This window comes from Urocitellus parryii, chromosome 13, assembly GCF_045843805.1.
Source record: "Urocitellus parryii isolate mUroPar1 chromosome 13, mUroPar1.hap1, whole genome shotgun sequence".
NCBI classification, from domain to species: domain Eukaryota; kingdom Metazoa; phylum Chordata; class Mammalia; order Rodentia; family Sciuridae; genus Urocitellus; species Urocitellus parryii.
This window is the reverse complement of record NC_135543.1, coordinates 49,566,905-49,587,690: the sequence shown is the minus strand read 5'-3', so window position 1 is coordinate 49,587,690 and position 20,786 is coordinate 49,566,905. Positions and strand designations below refer to the sequence as shown.

General features: G+C 40.9%; 1 protein-coding gene across 1 annotated transcript in view; it reads left to right on the top strand.

Moving 5' to 3' along the window:
* Colec12 (collectin subfamily member 12) overlaps positions 1-20,786 on the top strand; it is a 179,457-nt gene that overhangs the window by 4,582 nt on the left and 154,089 nt on the right. Inside the window, exon 2 of the mRNA XM_026380690.2 lies at positions 16,553-16,603. Coding sequence (XP_026236475.1) covers positions 16,553-16,603 — 51 coding nt within the window. The remainder of the gene's footprint in view (positions 1-16,552; positions 16,604-20,786) is intronic.

Sequence of the window (20,786 nt, the reverse complement as noted above, 5' to 3'; positions counted from 1 at the left end):
TTGAAACCTCCCAAGCTGATTAAAACATGAAGTTTGCTTTAATTTATTTCCAGTTTCATTTTCAATTAGCTCATTACATGATACATCTCATCGTTTTTGAATAAATATTCACATTCTTTCTGAAGGAAATCTGACTCCTCTAGAGTTAGGTGTGTCATTCCTAAATCACATTCCTTATTTTGAAAATTGAGGATATTAGTGAGTTTCAATGCAGAGGCACTTGTTGCCTAAGAGACAACAGAAAACAGCCAGTATCACTTGGGATTACTGCGGTCCAAATCACAGTTCTAATTTAACACAAGGAGGCTGTTGGTACCATCAAAACATAGTGTTCAGCTGCGTATTTTTGAACTTTTGTATATAAACATTTCTGAAATACTATTTGGCACTTTAATACTTTAAAAGTGCACTGGTTAGTAATGTACTTCTCCCACCCTCTGTCTCAGTCTCCTTGCTTTCTCAGTATCTCTTTAGATTTCTTGTGCTTAACTGGGATAAGTGTGTAAGGGTGGCTGCATTTAACATTGAAAGAATCATATTTTCTGAAGAAACATGTAAACAAAATAAGGCCCTTCACTGATTGGGTATGCGAACTGCCCCTCTGGAGGGCAAATTACAATCTAATTACACTTTTGACTTTTCATTAGTTTGGGGGATGCTTGACATTCTTAATCTGAGGTTTAATTATTGCTGAGTATAGATCTTCTCTGTGGTGTCCCTTGCAATTTCCCAAGATTGTTCCCATGCTTCCTTCTCCTACCCCCAACCTTTGACCACATTGCTCAAAAGCCAGCAGATGATAGCTCTCAAGCTGTGACATAACTGGGTATCTAATTTTTCTAAGAAATACTTATTAAAATATTATTTCAAAACAGCTGATGCAATCGCTGCCAAAGTCAGTCACATGGCTCTTGAGTTTTCAAATGGGAAAATACACTTAAATTTTGTGTTAGAAAAAGTGTGTTTGGCCTTGGGTAAACCCAGCATGTGGGTAATCTCTCAGGAAGGCAAATCTGACATATGTCTCCCTGGTGGGAAAAAGAGGTGGAGTCCCTGGAGAGAAAGCCCAGACTGGTGGCAGAACCCACTCTTCCTTCTAGGCATTGAGGGTCCTCAGTAGGCACAGACTGCCTCAGCTTCCAGAGACCTGTCTGTGGCCACGAGGGAAGGAACAGGGTGGGTCCTGTGCTGGAAGATGAATGGCAGGGATGAGACTGATCTGTTCTGTGGTTTTTGCTCACCAACAGCTTCTTAAGTATTTTTGATGGGCCACTTAATATCCCCACTTATTTGTTTTTCCCTTACATCAGATCTAACGTTTATTGAGCCTCATGCTGTTGTTATTTCCTCCATTTCACAGATAGGAAAATAGGCTCAGAAAGGTTGCACTTGTCCTAGGGTGTCCAGCTTGTCAGTGGGGGACTCAGTACTCAAACTCTGATCACCTGACTCCAGAATCCACACGTGAAATCTCAGGCCTGTGATAATTGGTCAGAAGTGCCATTTGGTCAGAATGTTTATACCTCCCTCATTTACAAGGGCATATTGTAAATGAGGGAGGTATAAACATTCTTTGTAGAAAGTATTTTATTTTATTTTGAAAGTATTTTATTTTTACCGCTGATAACACAGTTTCCAACCACACCAATCACCCAAAGCTTGAGGGAAGCAACTTTTCCATCAAGCAGTGATTTGATTTCTAGTTAAGTGAACAGCCAAAACCAACATAGTACCTTGAAAAGGCCATGCTGATTGCTTAAGGGACTTTCATAAGTGTATGGCCGTGAAAGCCAACATCAGCATAAATTATTACTCCAAAATTAAGGTTTCAAGGAGATTCTACAAGCTCTCTGAACCCTTGAATGTATCATAAATATTTAATCAGTATTCTTAAAAATATAAAAGAAACGTGTTTTACAACATAGGAGATTTAAAATTAAATAAATTTATTGGACTTGGATATATTAAACAAGACTCTTTTATGTTTCCTCAATAGCTTGGTGTTATAACTCAGCGTCCCATGAAGTGGAATTCACCAGCCTGAGAGTTTGGATATTTGACATTCTATGTGAATGAGAACTTGTCACTGGATCTGTGGAGGGAGCTGCTCCTTTGGGGGACCTCTGTCATTCTCTTTTTGGTACCAGGGATTGAACTCAGGGACACTTAACCACTGAGCCACATCCCAACCCTTTTTTATATTTTTTTTATTTAGAGACAGGGTCTTGCCAAGTTGCTCAGAGCCTCGCTAAGTTGCTGAGGCTGGCTTTGAACTAGCAGTCCTCCTGCCTCAGCCTCCCGAGCCCCTAGGATGGCAGGGTGTGTGTGTGTCACAATGTCTGGCAGACATTTTATTATAACTTAGAAATGTTAGGAAACTAGCTGATGTGTATAAAACAATTCATAAGGCTAAGGTTAAACTGTCCAACTTTAAAGTAGATAATATAAGCTTTAAACTATAATCATCTTATAAAACATAATTATGCTTAGTGAAACTAGGAGTTGGCCCTGATCATTTCTGTGTGGCCACAGGAGTGTGGACTCTGACATCAGAGAGCCCAGTGATCTGTTATTTAACCTTCTGGGGCCTCAGTTTCTTCATCTGTGGAATGAGAGAGAATGGCATCTCCTGGTTGGCTAGAGCTGTTTGAAGGTTTCAATAGGTTCGTGTAGGTCCGTTGTTTAGCATGTAATAAGAACTGAAGGTGCTTCAGTTATTGTAATATATTGTATTATTATAACCCGCTGCTTCCTCCGGGCAGCAATTTAATTGCCAATAATGGACCATTTATGTTAATTTATTCAAGTGATATAGTTTAGATCATAAAGGCAAATGTTCAGTTTATTTATTTATTTATTTGTCTTGTGGTACTGGGGAGTAAACCCAAAGGTGTTTAACCACTGAGCTATATCTGTAGCCATTTAAAAAAATATTTATTTATTTATTTATTTAGTTTTGACACTGGGGATTGAACTCAGAGCTACTTAACCACTGAGCCACATCCCCAGCCCCTTTCTATTTTTTAATTTTGTGACAGGGTCTCACTGAGTTGCTTAGGGACTTGCTAAATTGCTAAGGCTAGTCTTGAACTTATGATCCTCCTATCTCAGCCTCCCTAGTTGCTGGGATAACAGGTGTGCACTGTCCTGCCCAGCTTATCTTTTAGTTTTTGAGACAGGGTCTTGCTAAGTTGTTGAGGCTGGCCCTGAACTTGCAGTCCTCCTGTCTCAAAGTGGCTGGCATTACAGGTGTGTGCTGCTACCCCTGGCACAAATGTTCTGTTCTGAAATACATTTTCAAATTTCAGATGTGTCATAACTGACCTGAGGTAGGAGTGAGCTGTGCACACCCTGGGGGTTAGGGTTAGCATAGGTTGTCTCCAGTGGCCTTCACTCCTGTGGCTGTCATCAAAAATCAGTCCCAACCCAAACTGCAGGGGCATATTTATAATGAAATTTGTCATTGTAGTAATGGTACAACTTTTCTACTTGTTATAGTAGTGATAAAGTATTGATAAATACATATAAATATATTTAATTTATCTGGGAGCACTAATTTTTCAGAGCATTATTTAGGTGCCTAATGAAGATGATCCATATATATATATTTTTGTATTAGGTCTCAAACCCAGGGCTTCATGCTTGCTAGGGAAGTGTTCTACCACTGAACTACCTCCCCAGTCCTATTTTAAACTTTATTTTGAGATAGTCTGGACTTGAACTTGTGATCCTCCTGCCTCAGCTTCCTGAGTAGCTGAGTAGTGGGTAGCCTGTGCCACCACGCCTGACTATGACATAATATTTTTTGAGACCTGTGTCTCAAATCCAGTGTCCAATTATATCCAGTAAGGATATGACATCAAAGAATCACAACATTAAATAAATTTGTCTTTAAGTAACTATGAAGACTAATATATGCATATATAAGATTTTTAACCATATGACATCATGTCTCTTTCATTAGTCGTGGTAAGTTTTCATTAAGCTGTCATATTTCTACTTATTATTTACAGTTGGGCCACCAAGTCCTAATTAGTTAGCTTCTTTTTTTTCATTCATTCATTTATGTTGTGTGTGTGTGTGTGTTGCCTGGGATGGACCCCAGGGTCTTATCTATGTTAGTCAAGTGCTCTCCCTCTGAGCTATACCTCTAGCCCCTGTGTTTTTCTTGAAAAAACATTTGATATGTACTTTCTGTATGCAAGGCACTGTATAAATAAATATCAAATAACATGAGTAAAATAAAGCCTCTGACCTCAGGAGTTTGCAGTCAGCTAGGCAAGATAAGACTAAACATAAACAATTGGAATTCTAGGCAGAAGGTGGAAAGTGTCCTACGCGAGGATCAGATACTCTGGTTGAATATGGGGGCATTTTTATTTGGAGAAGTGAACTGATTCAGTTTCTTTCCTTCTCTTTCTCTCCCCGCCCCTCTTTCCTTCTCTCCCTTTCTTTTCTTCTTAGTCCTGGGGATTGAATCCAGGAGTGCTTTACCACTGAGCTACATCCCAGACCTTTTTATTTTTTATTTTGAGATAAGGTCTTACTAAGTTGTTAAGGCTGGTCTTGAACTTGAAATCCTCCTGCCTCAGCCCCTCAAATTGCTAGAATTACACTTGTATTCCACCATGTCCTGGCTAATTAGTGGCTTTGTTTTTGTTGTTGTTGTTGTTGTTCTGGGGATCAAACCCAGGGATGATTTACCACAGAACTATATCCACAGCCATTTTTATTTATTTATTTTTTAATTTTGAAACAACATCTCACTAAGTTGTCCAGATTGGCCTCCAGTGTGCAATCCTTCTGCCTTAGCCTCCCAAGTAGCTGGGATTACAGGTGTGTGCCAACAGGCCCAGATGATTCATTTTCTTGAATTATGTTTTATATTTCAGATTATAATTACTATAACAGGGTAAATATAATTAAATAAAAATGTCTTATTTTATTTTTTCTAATTTTATTTATTTTTGGCACTGGGTATTGAATCCAGGAGTGCTTAACCACTGAGCCACATCCCTAGCCTTTTTTATTTTGAAATGGGTTCTCATTAAGTTGCTCAGGGCCATGCTGAATTGCTGAGGCTGGCCTTGAACTTGTGATCCTCCTGTCTCTACCTCCCATGTTGCTGGGATTAGAGCTGTATACCATCACATCCGGCAAAAAAAATGTTTCAAAGGGGAGGTAAAAAGTGTGTTAAGGCCACTGTGAAACCAGGTGTGACATTTCAGTGTGGGAAGTGAGAGGAGATCAAATTTGAAGTTTTTTCAATTTTTGCCTCTTAAACTCAGTTTTGGTCTCTCATTGGTAATTTTCATAGTACATTGCTTTAACATAATTGTTTAGATAATCTAAACATAATGTTAAGTGAATTCAAAGCAAAAAGATATGTCAATTTATGTTTTCAAACAAGGGCCGAATATTTTGTGCCTCCAGAGAAGTGGATAGTATTAGTTTTTCTTGCCAAGTCACCTATGTATTTGAGTCCCATCAGGACCCTTACAATTTGAGGCAGGAATTCAAGCCCTCATCCTGACTCTGTTATTAATGTGATTGACATAACTGGATGAGAACTTCCTGCACAGAAAAAAGGGAAGCACAGCATCTCTGGTCACCTGTAAGTAATGGACGCAGGTGTCAAGGTTTGAATGTTCTATCTGTTGCTTACTTTAAGTTGTTGAAGCTGCTAGGAGAAATCTGATTTAGTACCATTACAAATTTAGGGATAAAAGTAACAAAAATGCCCCATCAGTTGTGTTGAACTGTAAAGGAAAGAACAAGGTATCTTATCTCCTTTCATCCCCAGATGAATATCTACCATTTTTATAAGCATCAGAATTTCAAATTGTGCCAAAAATTGGAGTCATTTTATACCTGTAATTTTGAATTAAAAAACTGTACATTGAATCAGAAAGTGGTTCTATTATTTTGTTGCAAAACAAGATTGAGAAGACAGCTGGGTTATTGACATAAAGCTTTTGTAATAGTTTTGAATCGTCTAAAGTATTTCAATTGCTACTAGCTCCTTCATCTGTCTGGGATAGGGGAAAAGATCTGGAGCAGCTGAATGGAAGGCAGATCTAATTATTCCCTCAAAAATATCATGAGCCAAAACAACATCATCGTCAACCTTGAGTCTCAGGTATTTTATTCTACTGCATTGAGCTCATACACTTGTAGAATACTTAATAACTATGGTCCGGAAATACCTCTGTGGAATAGGGAAGTTATGCAAAGAGTCACATAAGATTTTACATTTATAGAGCTATGAAACCAGGGATAATCCAGTAGTCTTTCCTGTATCCAGGGGGAATGTTTCAAGACCCTCAATGGACACCTCAAACTGCAGATAGTACATACATACTCAATTGGGGGATGAAAAGAGATAAGATACCTTATTTTTTTCTTTATAGTTCAACACAACTGATGGGCATTTTTGTTACTTTTATCCCTAAATTAGTTATGTGTGTATATGTATGTATATATATATATATATATATATATATATATATACATACACACATATGTACATATATACATATATATGTACGCTTGTGTGTGTGTATTTATATATTGTGTTTTCTTCCTATATATACAGACCTATGATAAAGTTTAATTTGTGAGTTAGGCACAGTAAGAGATTAACAATAAAATAGGGCCAGGGTTATAACTCAGTGGTAGACTGCTTGCCTAGCACATGTGAAAAATAATCATATCAATTATAAAAAATTATAACAATTAGAATAAAAATGTGTGAAATGTGGTATTTCTCAGAATATCTATGGTTCTGTGCTCACCTTCTTGTGATGATGTTAAGTGGTACAGTGCACTGGTGACGAGGTGAATTGAAGTGAAGGCATTGTGACGTAGCATTAGGCTACTAGGTAAGGGTTACTTGAACACAAGCACTGCAGTGCTGATACCATGACAAATAATCTGCGGAGACAGCTACAGAGTGACTGTTAGCTTTTTGTTGCTGTGACTCAATACCTGAGAAAAACAACTTATAGGAGCAGATATTTATTTTGGTTCATGGGTTTCAGAGGTTTTAATCCATGGTTGGCTGGCTACCTTTCTTTGGGCCTGTGGTGAGGCAGAGCATTATGGTGGAGAGGGCATGGTGGAGTGGAGCTGCTTACTTCATGGTGGCCAGGAGATAGAGAGAGAGAAGGAAGAAGGGGCCAGAGACAAGATATTCTCTTCCAGGGCGCACCCTCGCTACTTCCTCCACCTCGGCCCCACCTCTTACACTTTCCATCACCTCCCATTAATGCACCCCAGTTAATCCACTGATGAGGTCAGAGCCCTCAAGATCCGATCACTTTGTAAGAGCCCCCATCTCTCAACATTGCTGTATTAGGGACCAAGCCTTCAACACATGAGCCTTTGGAGGATACTCCAGATCCAAACTGTAATAGTAACTAACGGGAGGGTAGCATATACAGTATAGGACACGCTGGAACAAGGCATGACCCGAGTTCCAAGTGGGACTGAGTAGGGTGTGATGAGATTCCATTTCATGACTTACAGTGGCACACTACAATTTAAAACCTATGAATTGTTTATTTTAGGAGTTTTCTGCTTCATATTTTCAGACCCAGGTTGACCAAGGGTAACTGAACCCAGGGACAGTGAAACTTAAGATAAAGGGGTGGGGGGGGGATTACTGTATGACCAGTACTCCTTAAGGTGGACTCAAAATCAAAGAATAAGTCAGGTGTGGTGGTGCATGCCTGTAATTCCACTGGTTTGGGAGGCTGAAGCAGGAGGATGGAGAGTTCAAAAGCCTCAGCAACTTGGCGAGACCCTAAGCAATTTAGTGAGAACCCATCCCCAAATAAAATATAAAAAGGGCTTGGGTGTGGCTCAGTGGTTAAGTGCCTCTGGGTTCAATCCCTGGCAAATAAATAAATAAATAACTTACTTACTTACTTAAAGAAAGCCTTTCTTAGCCAGGCAAGATGGTGTGAACCTATAACCCCAGCCACTGGGGAGGCTGAGACAGGTCAATCATGAGTTCAAGGTCAACCTGGGCAGTACAGAAAGACCCTGTCTCAAAAAAGTCTTTCTTCAGTTTTTGGGCCCCAAATATATTAAGATAAATCTTCTTCAGTATCGAAGAGATTGTTGAGTGCTACTTTGAGTTTAAGCCCAAATTGAACTCATCCCGTATTCCTCTTTTGCTAAATGAATTTTCCTATTGTCCGCCTCCCCCAGATACTCATTTTGGACTGAAGCTTTGTGTTTTCTGAAGCCACATGATTAAATGAGTCCCTACCCAAACCTAAAGCTTTCCTGTACTTCGTGAACATTAAAGTTCTGGGATATTTATTTGGACCTGAAAGCACAGAGGCTGCTATTGCTCTTTCTGGCCTCTTGCCTCAAAGAAAACTTGAATTAATTACTAATCACTGAGCAACGAGTCCATGTTGGATATGTTCCATTTATCATCTACTTTTTCTTCCCCGAAATATGAGAGAGAAGAATTATTTGGCCCATTCCACAGGAGACACAGACTTCCATTACCAATACAAGGTGGGGCCAGTCTTCCAGCCAGGGTCTTTTAATTTCAAAGCCCAGGTTTTATCATTAATGACATCAGCCTCTGGCCACAGGAAAGTCACCTTCCAGAATTGTTACAGCAACTTCATGGGAATACCCCAAGTATTTAGCAACTCAGGAGGCCCTCTTAAAAAGCGACAGTCCCCCACATGATAGCAACTTCATGGAGCACTGGCCAGTAGAGGGTAGCCACAGACTCAGGGATGGAGATGATACTGGTCATTTGTCCCAGGGGTGCAGGGCCAGGGATCTGCTATAGTAGGTAGTGATGGTGCTGGCAACACATAGTAACAACTTGTAGGAATGCTCAGAGCAGAGGCTGTTCACCAGCTGGTTTGGCCTTTTGGTCCTAGGCATTGAACCTGGGGGTGCTTTACCACTGAACTCCATCCCCAGCCCTTTTTATTTTTTTGAGATGGGGTCTCACTAAGTTGTTGAGACCTTGCTGAATTGCTGAGGCTGGTCTCAAACTCTGACCCTCTTATCTCAGCCTCCCAAGTTCCTGGATGATAGGCATCTGCCACTGGGCCTGGCTATCAGCTAGTTTGGAAACAATGAAATATTTTATCAACTGATGGGACTGGACTCTAGTTCTAACAGTAATGATAAGTACATAAAACTGGGATGCATCTGGGCTCAAATGGGGTAGAGCAGCTGATGGAAACACACCTGTACACAGTACCACAAGCCCCACTTAGAAGAGAAGTCCCTTTTCATGGTCCTTTAGCCTGACTCCTAAAAATCTGAATTTGAGGGCTGGGCCTGTAGTTCAGTGGTAAAGTGCTCACCTAGCATGTGAGGAGCTCTGGCTTTGAGCCCTAGGTCCAGGACTACTGTATCCTTGGGGCTAAGGGTGTAGCTCACTGGTACAGCCCTGGCCTGACGTGTGCAAGGCCCTGGGTTCATCTCTAGCACTGAAAAACACAAAGCAAAAACCCTGAGCCAGCCATGTTGTTCAGTTTGGTATTTGTTGGAAACCTATTTTGTGCCAGGTATTTAAGTTTCCAAGTGCAGAACATTTTATTCTGTTGGTTCAGTCTGAACTCCACTCTCTAACTCTTTGAGTATATTTTCTAGCTATTAGTGTCTTTGGACCTGAATACTTTATTTTTGTCAATCTAACTTGTTTTTTTTTTTTCTTTTTTTGATGAGTGAAGAGCAGGATTTATTGAAGAATAAAAACAGGAACACAACTCTTGCAGTGCAGCAGGGGACCTGATAGCAGGTTTTTTCCCCTTTCTTTTCTTTCTTTCTTTTCTTTTTTTTAAAGAGACAGGTCTCATGCCGGAAGTCTTCCTTGGATCCTGAGTAGCTGGGACTGTATGTCTACCTGACCTCGTCTTCCATTCCTATTCACTGCACCCTCCACCTTAAAAAAAATTTTTTTTTGCTTGTTTTATTCTTCCCCCCCCAGAGGTAGGGATTCATAGAGTCAAATAATTTCACAAGTTTATCATGAAAAATAGCAGTTTCACCCCTGGCCCATTCTCATTTCATCTCTTTCCATTTTCCAGAGGCAGCCTCTTGATAACATTTTTAGCATTTTCTTTTGGCATTTACTTCTCTTTCAATTACTTTCAGAGGCCAAACAAACTATTCCAAACTCTAGCTTAAACCAGCAGCTGTCTCTTGGTTCACAGTTCTGCAATTCAGGTTGAGCTGGGCAAGGAGAGCTCACCTCTGCTTCCTTCAGTGGCCCTGCTGGACATGTGGTGTCACTGCTGTGTCTGGAGAATCACCAGGGATGGCTGGAGTGACTGAGGGCTCTCATTTTCCAGGGATTCTCTCTCTTCTGATAGCCTGTTGTCTGGCAGGACAGTCAGAATTTCACATGGCTGCCAGCTGCCCGGATTATGAAAATAGAAGCCGGAAGAACTCCAAGACCTAACTCCTAAGTCATCTTCAGCCATTTCTGCCACATTCCATGGGCCAGAGCAAGTCACAGGGCCCAGCCAGATCCAAGGGGAAGGAAATGGAATTGGCTTTGTAATCCCAGTGACTCAGGAGGCTGAGTCAGGAGAATCGCCAAGTTTGAGGCCAGCCTTGGTAATTTAGTGAGATTCTGTCTCAAAAAGAAAAAAAAAAATTGGTACCCCTGATGCCAGTGATATGCTTATGTTGTACTTGCTTGTTTTTTCGTTTGTTTGTTTATCTTAGCCATTATAAGTGGTCACCCCCCCCTCCCCCTGCCTGGGAGCTTTTAGGATTTTCTTTTGTCCTCAGTGTTCAGGAATTTTATGATAATGAGCCTTAGAGTGGCTCTCTTTCCTTTCTTTGTGCTGGACAGTGATGGACCCTTTTATTCTGGAAGCTTATGTTCTCCAGGACTGAAAATGTGGCTCAATTACTTCTGCTGTAGTTTTTTCCACTGGAGAAGAAAAGAAGTTCCCTCTGTTCAGAGAAACGTAGCAAAATGTGAGGTGCTTGGCATTCAGTAGGTACTTATCTTTTATCTTCTCCCAAATGGCAGGTGTACAAAAAAGAGGAAGACTTAATCTCTTTAAAAATTTATGAACTACCAAGAGAGGTAGAGACATGGATATTTCTACTTTGCCTAATTTTTAGTAACTATTGTGTGCCTATCCTGTGCCATGAGTATGCTTGCTGCTGAGATGCTATGTGACAGATTCCCTGGTTTCAAATGGCTTTTCCATCTGATGGAGTCAGAACCAGAACTGCAAAACTATCCCCACACTTGGTCCACAGACTGATTAGGACATTTAAATCTGTATGACTTTAACTCTCCAAGCCAACTAACTTTGCTTAAACTCATGGTCCACTGAAATAGCAAAGCTCTAAGAATAAATCACCAGAGAATTCTGCTTAATGTTCTCTATCATAGACTCTGGCCCATGTAGTTCTGTGCCACTTACTAAGGAAAGTAAAAATAAATAAAAGTAACATACTTCAAAATAGGCAAGCAAATTATAGTATGGCTCATAGGTATTAAAGCAGAAATGCTAAAGTACAGTGGTGGAAGCCAAGATAGAAAACTTAAACACTGTTTTTGTTGTTTAATATGTGAAAGTTGCTTCTTCCCCACAGACAAATTGCTGTCAGAAGCAGGGATCAAGTTATGGTTCCTCTGCAGAACCAAGAGGCTGAAATTGTATCCAGTTCCTTGTCTGTACAGGAGTGGAACAGATTAGGTGGCTTTGACTCTCAGAGAAAAAGTTTGGAGATTGGCAAGTTACTGAGGAGACTGGGCTCCAAAGAAAGTCCTCATCTGAGTCTATCACCTTGGTAGGCCCAGATATTAAAAAGACAATCTGGGACACACTTAACTTGGGTCCACACAGTGTGAGGAAAAGGTTTGCAGAATCTAACAATGTGCGTAATATTTATTGGGTTTTATAATATAAATGAAACCTGTCTGTCAGTGGTTAGGGGCTCCACCATAGCCTTTTGCCCTCCAAAATGCTCAGCTGCTAGGAATGCTGACTGTTCATTCCAACTCCTATGGCCTTTGATCAGGGTAGTCTCTGCAATCACAAGCCCCATCAGCTTTTGCCCATTTTTCTTCCTGAAGTCATTCAAACCCCAACCTGACTTAGACTGCTATTTAACTGAGCAGCTAGAAAAAAATTGATCCTGGGCTCTGACAGGACAGCTAAGCTAATGAACTGTATATCAAATGGTAACAGTTTGGGTCTGGAATGTTCCTCAAAGTCCCACCTGTTAAATGCTTAGTCCCCCAGCTTGGCAATATTGGAAGAGAGTGGAAACTGTAAGAGGTGGGGCCTATGGGGAGATTTTAGGTCTTTGGGGGCATGACCTCAAAGGGGATTGTGAGATCCTGGTCTCTTCATTTTTCAGTTTTTTACTTTTTGGACAGGAATCGAGTGGTTTGGCTTCACCACAAGCTCCCCACCAGATTATGCAACCTTGTCACAGGCCTAAAAGCAACAGGCTCAACTGAGCATGAACCAGAACCGCTGAAACCACGAGTCAAACTAAACCTTCTTTCTTTACAAGTTGGTTATCTCAGATATTTGTTACAGTGACTAAAAGCTGACAAACACTCTGAGCTCTACCTGTCCTAACTTTGAAGGATAAGAAACAGGATTCTAGAGTCAACATTCGAGAATATTGCATAAAACAAATTTAAGCAAGTCCCCCCTCCACCCTTTTTCAACCCTTCTTAGAATCTCAAATAGTTCAAAAAACGATTATGAACTTCCAAGGCAGAGATCTAGTATATATCATTTTCTAATCGCCCTTCTCCACACTCAAAGAAAAACATGGAGAAGGACTCATTTAAGAAATATTTCTCTAAAAGACCTTTCCTGAGACTCCCAGTTAAAAGTGATCTGTAGTACTTCTTTGGTACCCCTCACATCTCATGATTTTCCATCTACTTTTAGATGTGGGTGAGATGGAGATATTTTTTTTAAATTTTTTTTTCCTTTAGTAGCTGTTAAAAAAATGGCTAATCCTTTTGGGATGACAGTAAGGCAAGAAGCCAGGGGACCCTCTGTGAGTCCTAATGTGGGTGGGTGGCCAGTTAGGCCATTGTTTCCTTGAGCCCCTAGAGGGCTTGAGGATACTAATTTGGAGAAGGAAGTAGAGGCAGGACTGAACTGCTTTAATAACAAAAATGTGAGAAATTTCAGTTCCCAGGGAAGTTTCAGGAAGGAGAGAGGAGTCAGTCGGGCTAAATACTGCATGGGAAAAATTTCAGAAAGGGAAAAGAAAACAAACAAACAAATAAACTAATGGCAGCCCTGTTTGAAAGAAGCTCTGGGGGGAGAACAGAAACATCTAATGGGAAATTTTGAGCTGTTTGTTATTGGGGGTGTGGCATAAACCTGCTCTTCTTATTAATTTTTTTATGAAACCATCAGTGATGTTTCCTTGGCCCACAGTGTGAGTGGATCCCATTGCCGAGGCGATGTGGTGGTGGAGGGGCTTCAGACTGAGGGAGAGGTGACGCCTAGGTGGCCTCTCACTGACTTGGCTAGGTTTGAAGCATATGCAGTTGGCCTTCTATATCAGCAGGTTTTGCATTCTTCAATTCAACCAACTGTGGATTGAAATACTTAAAAAAATATTGTATCTGTACTAATGACTTCTTGTCATTATTCCCCAAACAATACAGCATAGCAGTTATTTACATCATGTTAAGTATTGTAAGCAATCTGGAGATGATTTAAAGTCTGCAGGAGAATGTATGTGTAGTATCATGCAAATACTGTGCCGTTTTATGAGGGACTTAAGTATCTGTGGGTACCCCGAAGATGCTAAGGGACAACCACATGTACTGAGTGAATGAATAAACAAATGAATGGATTTCCAAGTAGAAGTAGCAGATAAGGGTTTCTCTTTAACTGAGAATAGACCAGGCCTCAGCCATTAATTTGATAGATTACTAAGTAAAACAGAGACAGAGTAAGGGCTTGGTTTGTGTTTGTTGAACTAACCAGTCACAGAGACAGCGAATAAGGAGAAAAGAGCTATTCTCTTGTTTTCCATGCAGAAAGAACTAAAGCTCTAATCTCTGTCATGAGAAGACCACTTGGATTATAAATGCCTGGCTTTCAAGATTCCAAATGAAGATCTCCTCCCTGTCCTCAGCAGAAGGACACAACAGTTGAAACACAAAGATGATCACACCTCTCCATTCTGTTAGAAATAATTGCTCTCTCACGTGTGTTTTTATAACTCACTGTAGCAAACCATTTTTCTCCCTTGTGTTATAGATGCCACACATCTTGGGTTCTCCATAACATTTTGAGGTTCAAATATAGCCAGGGCCTGTTTGGGGATTGGAAAAGACTATCACAGAGGCTTAATTTCCCTTTGCATGAGATTTCATGAAAGTCAGTCACATTTTAGAGAGAAGGACCATGACCTACCTCATCTCTGAAACCCAAGGCCAGGCAGACTCTAACCCATAGTTGAGAGCTGGATCCATGCTCCTGAGCTGACCTGCCCACAGGGAGAAGGCTGAGAGCTTGAAGAGTAACAGTGGCCAACTCAAGAATACAGAGTCTCTGATTTATAATTGTTGAACTTAATGATTTTTCAATATTTTTTTCAACTTGACAATGGTGCAAAAATGATACACATTCCATAGAAATCATACTTCAAAATTTGAATTTAGACCTTTCCCCAGGCTAGGTGACGTGTAGCCCAGTAAGTATTCTCTGGTGAGGCTGGGCAGTAGCTGTGAGTCGCAGCCCCTGGTAAGTCCCATGATCATGAAGGGAAACAGCAAATATGGTGTACTGTTGCTAAGCTATGATGTTGGGTAGGTTAGTTGTATTAAAAGCATTTTTGACTTACATGTAAGTTGATATTTTCAACTTAAAGTGGGTTTATCAGGACATAACCCTATTGTAAGAGAAGAACATCTGATTTGGTCAGGGCCTCCTGGGAAGGCCTGGCCTGACACCTCTTACTTGTCATCAAAACTGTCTCTTCATTGCACAATTAATATGAAATTGTATCTGCATAGTGCTTGCCCTTTGCAGAGCCACACCTGGTGGAACTATAAATTGAGAAGTTCCTTATCAGTGGTGAGGAATGGTGTCCTGTCCACATTGGGAGGGCCAATTTACACCTTTTGGCAGGAAGCTTGGTTGATTATAACATCTCTTTAGTTTTCACAGTGGTTCTACATTTAGGAATTCCCACAGAGGGCCTATGTGTTAAAGTGCATTTACTGGCAATTATGTGGTTGGGTCCACTTACTCAACAGGACAGTGGAAAAGGGTTTGGCTGTCATTGCAGGAGTTATACTGGGCTTCTGAAGCACTGTGATAATAGGTGGAAGCTCTGACTCCAGAGCCCAGACATCTGAAAAGGAGAGCTTTAATAGATAAGATAACTTAATTTAACTTATCTACTTAATAGATAAGATAACCCTTTGGAGAGTTGATCCTTCATTCAACATTTTTTTTTTCCTGATACTGGGAATTGAACCCACTAGCACTTTATCACTAAGCTATACTCCTAGTTCTTTGTATTTTTTTTTTTTTTTTTTTGAGGCAGGATCTTGCTAAATTGCTGAGACTGGACTCAAACTTGGGATCCTCCTTGCTTCAGCCTACCAAATTACTGGGATTACAGGCATGTCCCTCCCCGCCTAGCCATTTAACATTTATTAAGCCTTTGTTCTGTGAGAAGTGCTATTCTAGGACTTGGGGGTTTATTCATGTGACTCTTTTTTTCTTTTTTTACAGGATCAAAATCTTTATTTTATTTTTTTTATTAGTTGTTCAAAACATTACATAGCTCTTTTTTAAAATTTTTATTATTGGTTGTTCAAAACATTACATAGTTCTTGACATATCATATTTCATACATTTGATTCAAGTGGGTTATGAACTCCCATTTTTACCCTGTATACAGATTGCAGAATCATGTGACTCTTTAAAAAAAGTTTCTGCTCACGGGAATTATGATGACAATAATAAACTGAAAGGCAAATATACATATAAAGTCAGGAGGACACTATCAGAGAGTGATACTGAAATAAGGCATGATGATGAGGAATGGCTGGGAGGTCCAGAAAGGCATCTTAAAGGAGTCACACTTTAGCTGAGGTCTGAATTAGAAGAAGACCCATGAAGGAAGGAGGAAGATAGCTCGGCATGGTGGCCCATGTCTGTAATCCCAGTGTCTTGGGAGGCAGAGACAGGAGGTTTGCAAGTTCAAAGCCAGCCTCCTCAACTTAGTGAGGCCCTGAGCAATTTATCAAGATCCTGTCTCAAAAGACTAGAGATGTGGCTCAGTGGTTAAGTGCCCCTGGGTTCAGTCCCCAGAACTAGAAAAAAGAAAAGAGGAAGAGCAATCCAGGCAGTGGGAACAGCTAGTCCCCAAGCTCCTTCTTAGCAAGCCTGAGGTGACCTGGGAGCAGCAGGAAAGCCACTGTGATAGGCCTGAGGGTGAAGGGGAGGGTGGAGCTGGTTGTGATCAGAGCCCTGAGTCCTGGTCCACCAGGTGCTGTGTGCCCTTTGCCAAGGTTAAAGCTTTGTCTCTTCTTTTACAGACGACTTTGCAGAGGAGGAGGAGGTGCAGTCCTTCGGTTACAAGAGGTTTGGTAAGTTCTAACAAAGCCCCATTCCCTCTCCTGGCCTCAGTCCTGGACACAGTATTTGACCCTCAGAGACTGTCACAAATAACAGGATCATTGAGGGACCTCGACACACATGAACATTTGTGGCACTGAGATTCAGTTTTGGTTGGAAATTGAGTTTCTATGTAACAGGCAAACGATGGCCGAGGAATGGGGGAGTGATGGGATGTTTATGCGCCTGCTGGATACGAAACGGGCAGCTTATTAGTCCAATGTGACAGGAAAGGTAAATCTGTGACAAGACAGGAGCAAGAGATGTGGGATTTCTCCATGTTGGTGTTTAGAATCCATCTTCTTCGCTGTGTCCCCCTGTGGCTCAGACCTTGTGGTCATGACTTTGTATTCGTGGATGAGAAAGGGGTGGGGGGGGGGACTTTTCCCAGAAACCCAGCCACACACATGTGCTTTGGGGTAGGCTGAGTAATGGCTCCTCAGACATCAACACCTGATTCCTAGCACCTGAATGTTACTTTATATGGCAGAAAGGACTTTTTGCAGATGGCATTAAATTGAAGAGCTTGAGAGAAGATGATGTGATGATAGAAGTAGAGATTGAAGTGACATGCTTGGAAGGAGGAGGAAGGGCCCTGGAGTCAAGAAGCAGAAGAAGGCAAGGAAATAGATTCCTCCTTCAGAGCCTCCAGAACAACAGCTGTCCCCCCAACATCTGTATTTCTGCCCACTGAAGCTTCAGACTTCTGGCTTCCAGAACAGAGAGAGAAGAAATTTGTATTGTTTCAATCACCGTGTTTGTGATGATCTGTTACAGCAGCCATTGGGAACTAATACTTGCTGCTCTGCCTCCTGGGCTGCTGCTGCAGATGGTAATCTTTGCTTGGACCAGGCTTCTCAGACTCTGCAATTTGGCTTTGAAATGCTGTAGTTTAAAGGAAAGTTTAAGAGAAATGAGGTTTATTCTGACCAGCTTATTTCTATGCCTTAGCCAGAAATAATGAAGGATAGAGAGGAGGAGAGAGAGAGAGAGAGAGAGAGGAGAGAGAGAGAAGACTATGAAAGATAATGAATCTATTTCCTGTTGCTTAAAAACAGACCCTGGCTGGACTTTGATTAAAGTTAACAACCACCAGCTGCTCTGGCTCCCTCATTGTTTTAGCATTTATCCTTCTGGAAATATACTTCTACTTTTCATTCTGGGAAAACAAAGCCGGGGACGGTTAATATGGGATTGCAGTGGCACCAGGCCCATGGCTTCTCCATTCATGTCTTGGCCCAGTCCTCTCTCCCCTCCTGTATACTCCTATCTCTTTATACCATTACTTGTCCCTGGATTGGTACCCTGTGTCGTTGTGCTTTTCACTGGGGGAGTCACTGAAGGTGGCAGGAGGAGTGAAGATAGAACCAAGAAGGACAAGGGGAAACAGCCCCCACAAGAAAGGGGAAGAGCACACTTGTCAAAAGAAGGCAAAGTAAATGTTGAGATGTTTATATATTTTGGAAAACGGAAGTGTGAAGAACAAAGAGAATAAGTTTCTTGAAAAGAATAAATTTCATGGCCACATTACTAGCTAGATGGGTGGGAATTTGGAGAGAAAGACACACAAAAAATTGTACATGGCTGAAGGGGTTTTAATTTATGGAGTTACGTGGAAATTGCCAACTGATGACCCAGAGGAGACATGATAACTTGGAAATATAGGAGAGCATAAACAGAGAGGCATGAAGAAAATGATACCAACTTGTAGAAATAGAAGAGGGGGCTGAAATTAAAATGGGAAACATTGGAGTAGAATGTAAAAGGATTATGTTTCTGGGCAAAGATGAATATCCAGCATTGGACTTTGGTAGAACTAGGAAGAACCTTTGCAATTATTTAAATTAGCCTGTAATTTTCCAGATTAGTGATGTGAGGCTCAGATAGAGGAAGTCCTTGCTCAAGTGAGTTAGCTGGAGCTGGGGTTAGAAGATCTAACTCTCAGATCTCTCAACTTCTGTGTCCCCGAGGAATATCCTGCAGCTCAAGAACCCTAAAGTGAGCCAGGCACCCAATCTGGCCCCATGAGGGGGTCTGATCACTTTTACAGGACCTGGGATTCTGGACCTGGTTCTTCAGAAAGGTAAATAGATTTTCAGTTCCTAAAAAGAGGTCAAATCTGATCATTGAGTCCAGCCGAGCTCAAGAACCCATTCTTTCAGGTGTGGCTAAACTTCAACCATTGAAGGAAGACCAAGTCCCTTCCATGCAGAAGGTTGATAGTAAGGTGTTAAGTAGAAGGTGTCCAGAGGTGGGGCAGCCCTTTGGGCTCTGCATCTAATTTCCCTTGTGACTTGAGACTGGTTATTTTAACTCTGTGAGCCTCACATGCTGCATTTGCCCAATAAGCAGAGTGACACCTGCTAAGGTAGATAAGTCTACCTCACAGGGCTTTGGTGAGCCTAAGAGATACCCGATGGACAGGAACTTTGAGGGTGCTGCACTATAAAAACACAAGGCTGTATGATCCTTCCTGAGATGTGGGGATTTTAGCACTCTCCAGACATTTTGGTGCAGCCACACTTCAGAATATCAGTGTGACAGGCCTGAAACCTCATTCTGAAGAGATGTGAAGACATGATTTACTTTGAATATGGTCATATTGTAGCTTATATTTTTGCAAAAGTGGACTCCATAACTCAGAGGGTTTAGTTATTGCCTAATTCTAGATATGTCTTGTTTATGCAAATACAATAAATGCAACTTGATTTTAGCCTACTGAGGAAGCAGAGGTTAATTCTCAAGACAAGAGGGCCATTCTTTTAGCAAATTGTTACTGGGTGGGCTTCTTTTCCAAAGTTATTTATACATAGTTATTCAGAAGCATTTGGTATAAAAAGCCAAGGCTGTGCTTTTTAAAATTCAGCATAGTGTTACCATAAAGAGCGATCATGATCTTCTCTAGTGATCTAGCATGGTGTTGTATTATTTTAGTATAATCACCCCCTTTGTTGTTCATGGACTCATGATTGCATTTTATTTTTAAAAAATGTTTTGTTTTTTTTTTGTAGTTGTAGATGGACAGCATACCTTTATTTTATTTGTTTATTTTTATGTGGTGCTAAGGATCAAACCCAGTGCCTCATACATGCTAGGCAAGTGCTCTGCCACTAAGCTACAATCCCTGCCAATTATTATTGCATTTTAGCGGTAACCAGATCTTCTATTTTTCTTCAGTTTCTCCATATGTCAAAGCTGTTAGCCCCGTTCTCAGGGTTCTGGGCAGGTGTCTGAAAAAGAGATAAGAGTTCAATCTGATGGTTTTGCCACTAATTTGTTCCTGTGTCAAAAGCTTCAAGAAGGGGGAACTTTGAAGAGTTAATTAAGTGAGCATTTTCAAGCTTTAATCAGGCTTTATGGGTCAGCATTTCTTGGCCTGAGTCTGCAGAGCTAATTGAGGTGTAACTATGGTTACAATTTGGCAGAGTTCCTTTTCTGGAGCATGAAGTCTGTTAATTTTTATTTTCCATCTACAAAATATGATATACTACAACGATACTGTTCTATTTCTTTCCCAGTTATTGCTTTCTTCAAAAAATATCACAGGTCATTCTGAAATACCTCAATGGCTTCCTTAGCATATAGGTAGAGAGTCAGCATCACCCTGGGTGCCCTGGGCTCTGTCTCTGGAGCCTGCTTGATCCCTGTCTATGCTGGGGGGTGACTAGACTGACTTTGTTTCATTGATTGGTCCCAGTGGGTTCTCCAGTGTTGTTTTTGGATTGTGACCTGGTATAATAATAGATGTCCAAACTGGAATGATGAAGGGGCAAGAGATACATGGTTCAGCCTGAAAAAAATCACAAGTAGATTTAAGGGTTCACAGTGAGCAACTGTGGGCAGCTGGAAACATTTGTTATTTGTGTTTGACAAACAAAACTTGGATAAAATTGCTTCCTTGGGGGCTCAGGAATAGGGATTATTAATGGCTATGAGAAAAAGATCTGAAAAATTGCAAACTGAAACAGTAACAAAAAAAAATAAAAGAAAGTATGCTCTATGGAGAAGAACTCGAGTATTCAGTAAAAACAAAGTAGAAAAGTTCTAAGGAAACTACTGGAAATAATTTAGGGGTTACAGTTCCAAAGGGGGCAAAATCAGATGCCTTTTCCTATAAAGGTCGGTAAGTATGTTCTTTGAAGTACGTTCTTCAAT